Genomic DNA, 10,615 nt, shown 5'->3' on the forward strand with positions numbered 1-10,615 from the left:
ATCTCACTGTTTCAGTTCATCAAACCAATTTAAATATTAGTCAAATACAAGGAAACACCAAATGCAGCTTATTAATTTAGGTGTTTATTTTTAAAGGAGTACAAAAATCCAAACCTACCTATGTGATAAAAGTGATTTCCCCTAAAACTAATAACTAGTTGGGCCACCCTTAGCAGCAACAACTACAATCAAGCATTTGCGATAAGTTCCAATGAATCTTTTGCAGTGCAGTGGAGGATTTTCGGCCCACTCATATTTGGGGAATTGTTGTAATTCAGCTACATTGGAATATTTTTTGTAAGCAATAAAAGGTCACAACATCTCAACAGGATTCAGGTTAGAACTTTAACTAGACCACTCCAAAGTCTTCCATTGTTTTTCTTCAGTCATTCAGTGGTAGACTTGCTGAAGTGTTTTGAATCATTATCTTGATGCGGAACCCAAGATAGTTTCAGCTCAAGGTCACAAACAGATAGCCAGACATTTTTTTTCAGGAGTTTTGGTAGACAGCAGAATCCATTGTTGCATTCAGCACAGGAAGCCTTCCAGATCTTGAAGAAGCACAACATCCCTAGACCATCACACTACCACCACCATATTTTACTATCAGTATAATATTATTTTTCGTAAACTTGGTGTTACTTTTAAAACAGATGCAATGGGTTCACACACCTCCCAAACAGTTCAGCTTTTGTGTTATCTATCCACAGAATATTTTCCCAAAGGTCTTGTGCATCATCAAGATGTGTTCTGGAAAATTAGTATTTGGCATGCTATTGTACTGCTATCAAAGAAGATTCAATGCTTAAAAGGTGCATATCATAACATAACATATGTTTTTTTCAGTTCAGTTGTATAGGATTAAGGCAACATTATATCTGTAAAAAAAATATATATAATTTATCATATTTAATTTTTTTAAGTAACAGAATATTGGGATTTTTGTAGGGGTGTGTAGAATTTTGAGTACCACTGTAGATAAAAAGAAAAGATACCATGTTCAATAATTGCTTAACTGCAGCTGAGAAATTGTGATAAAAATCTTAAACAATTAAGAAAACTGATTAACTGGTTGATTCTGAAGAAATATGGCTATATGAAAAGGTGTCGGCTGTCTTAATTATATTTTACAGGATAAGAATTATATTTTTCATGAACAATTTTGTCAAAAGGAAAGAAAAAGAAATAACATAGATTTAACGTTTGACTGGAACAAAAACAGACACAAAGATATATTTTTTTAAGATTTCAGTGACATCTTTCTGGTGTTGGCCTTTTTTACTTCATTTCCTTTAAACACCACCTGGTGGCAGTAATAAACCCTGCTGTTCGTTGACAACAAGCCGCAGAAAAACTACAAACTTCCCCCAGGTTTGTAGTTCGTTTTGAATGCGCTTGCGTGCTTTGTAACTGCACCACCGGAAGTTACATGGAGGGCTACACGCTTTGAGTTTGCAAGCTAGTTTAGCTTTTCAAAAGTTAGCACTGAGTTTTAACTCCAGAGTTGATACTGTCTTGAAAGAAATGCCTTCCCTAAATGGAAAAGCTGACGTTTTATTTGTAAGTAATACAAATGAAAATACTATATAATATCTATCACTATATCTAACATTAGTTCTTGCTAGCTAGCTAGCGTAAATCTAGCCTGGCTGGGTACATAAAATTGAAAGAGACAGTTATGTTTTGTGTGTTTTCATGAAGTTATACTTCATGATAACTTTTTATTCCTGTCAAGACATCGTAGCAATTTTAACCGTAATACTTGCCGCAATACTTTATATTGCTTTAGTGAAATAAATTCAAACGTCACTCTTTCGTAGATTTTAACTTACATTGTCTTTCGTGTTTGCTGTTGGTGTTACTTTTTCAGGAGGATGATGATCTTCCCTATGAAGAGGAGATTATCAGGAATCCATACTCAGTCAAGTGTTGGATGCGCTACATTGAATTCAAACAAAATGGAGCCAAATCCACCCTGAACATGATATATGAACGGGCTCTGAAGGAATTGCCTGGAAGGTAACTTTTACTGAAAGATAAAATTGCACATCTTGGTAAAGATGGCCCTCTCTCTTTTTAAACCAAAATTTCCCTTCATTTTTACAGCTATAAGTTGTGGTACAATTATCTGAGAGAAAGGAGGAAACAAGTCAAAGGAAAATGCATTACAGATCCAGCATATGAAGAGGTCAATAACTGCCACGAAAGAGCACTTGTGTTTATGCACAAGGTAGTATTGACTCAAAATCCAGCAATGTAACAGTAAATAAAATAATCATACAGTGAAAACATTGTGGGGTCTTGGCTGTGTTTTTTTTTTTTTTTTTTTTTTAAACTAACCAATATTTTTTTTTTTTCATAAATGTAGATGCCCAGGATATGGATTGATTACTGTCAGTTCGTCGTGTCACAGTGTAAGATCACGAGAAGTCGGAGAACGTTTGACCGGGCTCTAAGAGCACTACCTGTAACCCAGCACCCACGAATCTGGCCTTTGTACCTGCGCTTCGTTCACAGCCTGCCCCTGCCTGAAACAGCCCTGCGGGTATATCGAAGGTACCTTAAGGTGAGATCATGGAGCACAAAGCATTTTTGTACAGCATCTGTCATGTAAGAATTCATGCTATAATTACATGTAGGGAAATTTTCTGTAATTTCACTGTGTGGTCGGTATTTTTGCTTGCGTGGTAACATTTTACGTGAATTCCTGAAAGCTCTTTGCTAAGTAAAAGTATTTGATTGTTTTTTTGTTTGTTTGCTTTGAGAATAGCTGAACTTATGTGTTTTAGTCAACAAAATATGTAGTTTTGATTCTGATTAAAAGAAGTTTAACAGCACATTTTCTAGCATTCTTCTGGTATCTGCATATCGCAACATCGCTGTTGTAAAGGTAACAAAGATTATGCTTTAGAGATCTAAGTGCAATAGTTCTGTACATTTTCCAAAGTATTCTGTCTTCTCTTCATACCTTGTAGCTATCTCCAGAGAATGCAGAAGAGTACATAGACTACTTGCGGTCTGTTGGTCGCTTGGATGAAGCAGCTGTGCGATTAGCAGCAATTGTAAACGATGAAAGCTTTGTGTCCAAAGAGGGCAAGTCCAACTATCAGGTAAAACGACATTTTAGGTCTAGCACCTTCAAATATGTCTCTATTATTCTGATCATAGTAACATACAAATCCTTTTTCTGCGTGTATTTTTACTTTTTTGTTTAGCTGTGGCACGAGCTGTGCGACCTGATCTCTCAGAATCCCGATAAAGTGACCTCTTTAAATGTTGGAGCCATCATACGAGGTGGCCTCACACGCTTTACAGACCAACTTGGAAAACTTTGGTGCTCTTTGGCTGATTATTACATCAGGAGTGGCCACTTTGAGAAAGTACGTTTCACTGAATTGCTTATATTTTTATGTATCAATCAGTTTTTAATTTAGGATTTTAAACCTTTGCTCCATATTTGTGAATTAAAGAGACCATTGTAATGACACATCATGCATCCCTTTTCAACAACCAAAAAAATCTGTTTCTTCAGGCACGGGATGTTTATGAGGAAGCCATACTTACTGTAGTAACTGTGAGGGATTTCACTCAAGTGTTTGATAGCTATGCTCAGTTTGAGGAGAGCATGATTGCTGCAAAGATGGAGACCACTGCTGAGATGGGACAAGAGGAGGAAGGTTTGTGTGAGTTAGCATTAAGGCACCTTTCTTCCACAGTACCACTTATAAATGGCAGATTTTTTTGTCCTTTCTCCAACCAGATGACATAGACCTGGAGCTTCGTCTGGCCCGCTTTGAGCAGCTAATTGCCCGGCGGCCACTTCTGCTCAACAGTGTACTGCTGAGGCAGAATCCCCATAATGTGCACGAGTGGCACAAGCGAGTAAAACTTTATGAAGGAAATCCACGACAGGTAAGTTTAAGGACCTGTATACATTTTATTAAAAATATTTCTATATCTCTGTCTATCACACATTACTGATAAATGGATCAAAAATGTGTCCACTCCAGATCATCAATACATACACTGAGGCAGTACAGACAGTGGATCCAATGAAGGCTACTGGAAAACCTCATTCTCTCTGGGTTTCTTTTGCTAAATTCTATGAAGAAAATGAACAGCTGGATGACGTAAGTTACCAAAGTCTTCCCTTCGGAACTGCATAGATTCTTTGAATTTAGGATGGATGATAGTTTTTCCTTTTAATTTATGTCTCATATTTCCTGACTCAGGCCAGGACAATCTTTGAGAAGGCTACTAAAGTAAACTACAAACAAGTGGATGACCTTGCTGCAGTTTGGTGTGAATATGGAGAGATGGAACTTCGTCATGAGAATTATGATCAGGCACTACGCATCCTGAGGGTAAAATTTTTCTAGTAGATGTTTTTGTTGTTTACAGATGCTGTATCAACATAATTTGTTATTTTTTTCTTCCTTTATTTCTGTTTGCTATTTCTATCTTTTCTTGGATGGGACAAGGAAAATACTAACATGCCAAACAGCAAAGCGTTTGAAAAGCTCTTTAAAAAAAAATAGTAATAATAATAATAATAATAATAATAATTCAGCATTAAGGTCATACCAACATAAACTATTCTTTGGATGTTATGTCTGATTTTTATCAATTCAGCATATTATTAGAACATCATCCAATAAGTCTAATCTATTGTTTCAGTTCATAACACTCCAGTTATAAGTTTATCAGAATATCCAGATTTCCTGTGTTATTTATCAAATCTTAGTGTGTGAAAGTTGTTTTTTCCAGCTCAGACCAACACTTTCTGCTCAGTCAGAGCTGTGAATCATTTCCACTTCATATGTATTCATTTGATGACAGGTAATAGTGGAGAGTTAAGGCTGCCTTGTAACAGAAAACACTTCCAACCAAGCCTGACTTAGGAAATCTGTCTTGACCCACTGGGGATTGATTAGATGAAATTGAGATGAACAAAAACACAAAAGCACCAAACAAGGGAGGAACAGTAAAGAAGTTGGAGTGCAGAGACACTGACATGTTGAATTAATTTTTTTTTAAATGATACATTATCTTAATGTATCATTTTCTGTACAAAGTGTGTCTTAAAATACTATCCTCCTCTGTCAAAAGCAACAGAAAGACTGTTCAAAGATAACTGTTCACACTTACAAACAGGCTATTTGAAAAGCTTCCTTATCCTGCCCCCCAGATGTCTACTAATATGCTATGAAAATATATTTGGTCTCAAAACAAAGAACTAGCAAATACATCGTGAAGCAGTACAAGTAACAAATGCATTGCTGTTCTATAAACTGGGTGCGTAGGGACATCTATTGGCAAATTCAGGAACTACAACAACACAAACGCATATGTTTGTTTCATTTGTCTGTAACAAATTAAAGAAAAATCAGGAAAATGACAAAAGTATATAATTTTTTTATTTGTCTGAAAGCATTGAGAGTGTAACAATATTTCATTGTTTGGTTGGTTTCATTGTGTTCAAGGAGACACCGACAACATTCACATGAAAACTGATTGTTTAGAAGTCATTAAAAAGAAACCTATTGAACACAAATTTGTAAAATATTAACATTTAAGGCAAATACTTCAAATGCATCACTGTAAAGGAAATGAAACTACTGTATTTTTATTACTATTGTAGCTACAACACTAAGTTTATATTTTTATGATTTTCGTATTAGAAAGCTACAGCAATCCCATCTAAGAAAGCAGAGTACTTTGATTCATCTGAGCCAGTCCAGAACAGAGTCTACAAGTCCCTGAAGGTCTGGTCTATGCTGGCAGACCTCGAGGAGAGTCTTGGGACTTTTCAGGTATGTATATAAATTTGTAGAAGATGACAAAGCACCTAATCAGATCTATAGTTTTCTATTTCAGTTCTTAATCCCTTATATCTTATTACTCTGGTTTTGATCATCAGTCTACAAAAGCAGTGTATGACCGCATTATTGATCTACGCATTGCCACTCCTCAAATTGTCATCAACTATGCCATGTTCCTTGAAGAGCACAACTACTTTGAGGAAAGCTTTAAAGTAAGAATGTTTGAACCAATTCAGGAACGTGTATTCTGTTACTCATAGTTGTATTTTTATTTGATCAATTTAAACATATTTTTCATTGTTTCCTTCTGTTCAAAAGGCATATGAACGAGGGATCGCTCTCTTCAAGTGGCCAAATGTTTATGACATCTGGAACACTTACCTTACCAAGTTCATTGACCGCTATGGCGGCAAAAAATTGGAGCGAGCCAGAGATTTATTTGAACAAGCCCTGGATGGCTGCCCTGCCAAGTTTGCCAAGAGTAAACAACCTTTATAGCACACCACAAAAATTTTTCAGTACTACATTTTATTTTCTCATTCTATCTTGTAAACTGATCTAAAACATTATTGTTTTCTTTCTATTTGTTTTTAGCCATTTATCTGTTGTATGCCAAACTGGAAGAGGAGTATGGATTGGCACGGCATGCCATGGCTGTCTATGAAAGAGCAACGCAGGCAGTAGAAACTGAAGAGAGACACCATATGTTTAACATCTACATCAAGAGAGCAGCTGAAATTTATGGCGTTACGTACACCAGAGCTATTTACCAGAAGGCTATTGAGGTGAAGTTTTGGTTACATAAAATAATATTTGGAAGTGTTTCTTGTCATTCTTCTCTTGGGATTCCCAAGAAAGTTGTTTTGTCACAAAATCGGTCAAATAAAGATTGTTGAATTTCTGTTTTCCTTAGAAAAAACATCACAATAGTTGCACATCAAGTGTAATACGTTCAAGACTTGTAATTCTAATTGCAATATTTATTGTATGAATAGTAGTTATTTAAATTATTGTATCTCAAGTTATGTTTCCTACCCACAAATCACACAATCAACTTGTATATTTATAGTTTGCGAACTACTGTGCTGAGCTTGCCTAGAATGATAAAACAAGTCTAAGATTGCAACATTTGTTTAATTTACATAGCATATTTTTATCTTCTAAAAGTGTTGTTTTATAAATGCTGAATTGTCCGACATCTGAGGATTGCCTTTTATACTCCGCCAGGTTCTTCCTGATGAGCATGCGAGGGATATGTGTATGCGATTTGCTGACATGGAGTGCAAACTTGGGGAGATTGACCGTGCCAGAGCAATCTACTCCTATTGCTCTCAGATCTGTGACCCAAGGGTGAAAGAAACCACCTTATCTTAATGTTCTTTTAGTAAAGTGTTCAAAAATATGGCAATTCATTTGGATGTATTTATCGTCTTTTAGGTGACAGCAAATTTCTGGCAGACCTGGAAGGAATTTGAGATTCGCCATGGAAATGAGGATACAATTAGGGAGATGTTGAGAATCAAGCGCAGTGTCCAGGCTACCTACAACACCCAGGTCAACTTTATGTCCTCGCAAATGTTGAAGGCTTCAACAAGCTCTACAGGCACTAGTAAGACACCATATTTGAAAGTTGGGCCCTTAGTTGTGGGTTTCCCTTGGTTTTAGTATCTGCTTAATTTCTTACTCATGAAGGTCTGTCATGCTATTACCGCAGTCAAAAGACTTGCCTTTCTGTTTTACATGTTTTTTGTACTATTGTAAGATTATTAGTTACAGCTATAAAAACAGCTGTAAAACTTGAATATTTTATAAATAAAATGGTGAAAGCCATGCACAGACAGGCTGAGGCCACAGCACAATAGTTGCTATCAGAATTGTTAGAAATATAAGTTATATAACATAGAAGCATTTGATTGTTTATATCTGGACTTCCTCTTTCAAAGTTGGAAAATTATACACTATGGTATTTCTGTGTTCAATTATTTTTTAAGCTATTCAGCTCAAGTTTGATTCTTTAGAAATTTAACATTAACAAAAGTAAATAGTTTAAATAAAGTTGAAAAATGCCAGCACTTATAAAGGGTTAATGTGAGGCAGATTATGTTTTTCCACTAAAATAAGGTAAACACTTTTGTAATCCCCAGAAGGTTAATTTACTTACCAATAAATCTAAGATTGCACCCCAAATTATTTAAACACCTGATAGATAAAGTTTTTAAAATTATTTTTATTTCAGCCTAAAAGGTTATTTCTGGCAGAAATTTAGACAATTTTGATTTATCCGTTTTATAAATTGGTTTCCAAAAGTGATGGAAATCTTTCTTCTTAATTAAAAGCTCCATTATGGGCAAAACTGCAATCAAACCTGTTTTGTTTTTTTATTTATTTTATTTATTTTTATTCTACTTAAACAGATATTTATGATCACAAAAGCAAAAATAAAGCACACTGGGTCAGAGAAAATCCACACATTTTCTGTCCACCAGAGTGTTTTTCCTCTAACTATTTGTCAGTTAATCTACTATTGATGATCTGTAAACTGTGTGGGATATTCAGAGAAATCAGTTATGGAAATTTTACCTTTAAATTTACAGAATGTTAAAGACATTCTTTAAAAATGTGAAACATTAATAAATGATACATTTGTCTCAATATTTTCTATTTGGTGTCAGTTTCAGATCTTGCTCCTGGCCAGATGGGAATTGATGATATGAAAATGTTGGAGCAGAAAGCTCAGCAACTTGCTGCAGAGGCTGAGCAGGACAAACCCAAACCCAAGGAGAAAATTCTGTTTGTCAGGTTTGTGATTCTGATTGACTAAGATATTAATTCACAGGCTTTATGAAAACCATCACTTTCAATGCATCACCATTTTCCTTATCTCTCTGTACAGGAGTGATACTTCTCGGAGTGAGTTGGCTGAGCTTTCCAAACAAGCCAATCCTGATGAGATAAATATTGACGACGACGAGGATGAAGACGAGGATGACCAAGGACCCGATGGTTAGTGTAAAACAAATTAAAACTCTGGTGTGAGGGGGGTGAGTTGCTTGTTTAAACATTACTGTGTGTCATTAAAAATGCGATTTTCTGTGTTTTTTTTCCTTTACAGAGGTGCAGCTTGAGCAGAAGAGTGTTCCAACAGCTGTCTTCGGAGGTCTTAAAGAGGACTGAAAAATGACTCATTAAATTTAGCAAAAATCCAAACTTATGTAATATTTCAGTGGCTACATATTTTAGATTACAGTGAATGTTTAGATGTATCATTAGTTTGACAGAATGATACAGACATCCTTAAGAATCTGCAGGAGAACTTTCCCTTTAAAGTTTTGTTTTTTAGGTGAAGAGCTGTATCTATTTTGACCACATGATGTCAGTAACTTAAAGCCCAGCATGTTCATTTTATCGGGTATTTTTTAAATTATGTTTTGTTGGAGTTGGATACTTGCTCACACTTATTTTTTTGAAAATAAATACATTTAATACATGTTTTTTACCAGAACAAAATTTAAATATGTTGGGGAGGAACATTGTTTCATTAGCTTTGAATGTTACAACTGATAATGTTAAGAATTTGCAAAAAGTTGAAAACTTGTAGATTAATTCTTTGTAGTAATTCAGTTCAAGCGGTGGTTGCATGTGTACATTAAACTGTTTGTTGTTGAATGGTGGAATTACATAAAATTTCAAATAATCATTGATTTAATAGTTTGATTTTTGTTTTGTTCCAATTGCATAATTCATTTTCTTATTATTCATATAGCTGGTGGGTAGCAATGTTATAAAAGTGGATAAAGAGACAAGTATGTAAATCTGAAATAAATAAGCAAACTTGCTCAATATCTCAGATTTAGACACCCCATCATCAGACACAAACTGATGTGTTATAAAGTACTGACTTGAACTAATTGTTTCAACAGATTAAAATAGCTGAGAAGTAATCCTCTTACAAAGTTACAACAGCAGTGCCTGTAGACCATTTTTGAGCATCATGTGATGACATGCTCTTGGGTGTGCTGTTTACCAAGGTTGTAGGTGCTGCAGGAACACAGCTTGGAAAACATCCACGCCTAAGTTAAAGTAAAATGAAGCACTCAAGGTTTTTGGTTCCTTACCTCACACAAAAAAGTGCATCACATTTTAATTGATTTTCTCTATAGTAATGTAGTATAAACTCCAGATTGCTATGTTGTGTTATTGTACACAAATTTGGAGCTGTTTAATCTTGCATTTAAAGGAAGATGCTAGATTAATTTTGTTTCATTAAGATATAGTTTATGAAATTTTATAAATTCTTTAAGATTATATTTCTGTGTTGCTGTCAAATATAATTTGAAAACTTTAGGTAGTAGGGAAAAATACTTTACCATGCAATATTTTTAGGATTAATTATAAAAAAAAAATATATATATATAAAACAATCACCACCAGTTGTGTTGATATTATAATAAGCTATTTTATTTATGGACCTATACATTCACTTTTTTTTTTTTTACCAAGTCGGCAATGGCAGAATTAGACTTATCATTGAATAAAATATTGTGAATAATCTCCAGGAACATAATACGTTTACTATTTTCAGTTTTGCGTAGGAGTGCATTTTGACTACTTTCAGTATGACTTCCTATACTTTTCAGTGTGATTTCCACACTTAAAACTTTTTTTCGTTTGGAGTTTATAAAGCATTGAAATGTAATCACAGAAGAGCAGATTTCGAATAATCTGCACTTTAAGTTAACTTCCAACAGCTTACGGCAATAAAATGCTGTCCCCTCAGGGGTTCATCTACATAC

General features: G+C 34.8%; 1 protein-coding gene across 1 annotated transcript; it reads left to right on the plus strand.

Annotated features, from left to right (window-relative positions):
* The first annotated feature begins 1,389 nt into the window (after nt 1-1,389).
* xab2 (XPA binding protein 2) lies at nt 1,390-9,523 on the plus strand. Its single transcript, XM_014983372.2, has 19 exons — nt 1,390-1,560; nt 1,871-2,019; nt 2,107-2,230; nt 2,369-2,566; nt 2,976-3,110; nt 3,216-3,380; nt 3,533-3,677; nt 3,761-3,912; nt 4,011-4,130; nt 4,233-4,364; nt 5,682-5,813; nt 5,921-6,034; nt 6,141-6,303; nt 6,417-6,607; nt 7,050-7,172; nt 7,260-7,431; nt 8,495-8,621; nt 8,716-8,825; nt 8,935-9,523. Exons 1-19 carry the CDS (start codon nt 1,525-1,527, stop codon nt 8,994-8,996), a joined length of 2,550 nt encoding a protein of 849 aa, XP_014838858.2. The 5' UTR covers nt 1,390-1,524; the 3' UTR covers nt 8,997-9,523.
* The last annotated feature ends 1,092 nt before the right edge of the window (nt 9,524-10,615 follow it).

Source organism: Poecilia mexicana, unplaced genomic scaffold, assembly GCF_051168715.1.
Source record: "Poecilia mexicana isolate PSO_F unplaced genomic scaffold, ASM5116871v1 scaffold_8, whole genome shotgun sequence".
Lineage (NCBI taxonomy): Eukaryota > Metazoa > Chordata > Actinopteri > Cyprinodontiformes > Poeciliidae > Poecilia > Poecilia mexicana.

Coding starts and splice junctions, on each gene's coding strand:
- xab2 (XM_014983372.2), top strand. CDS start 1,525: ATGCCTTCCCTAAATGGAAAAGCTGACGTTTTATTT. Junction 1,561..1,870: donor GAAAAGCTGACGTTTTATTT/GTAAGTAATACA, acceptor TTACTTTTTCAG/GAGGATGATGATCTTCCCTA. Junction 8,826..8,934: donor GGATGACCAAGGACCCGATG/GTTAGTGTAAAA, acceptor TTTCCTTTACAG/AGGTGCAGCTTGAGCAGAAG.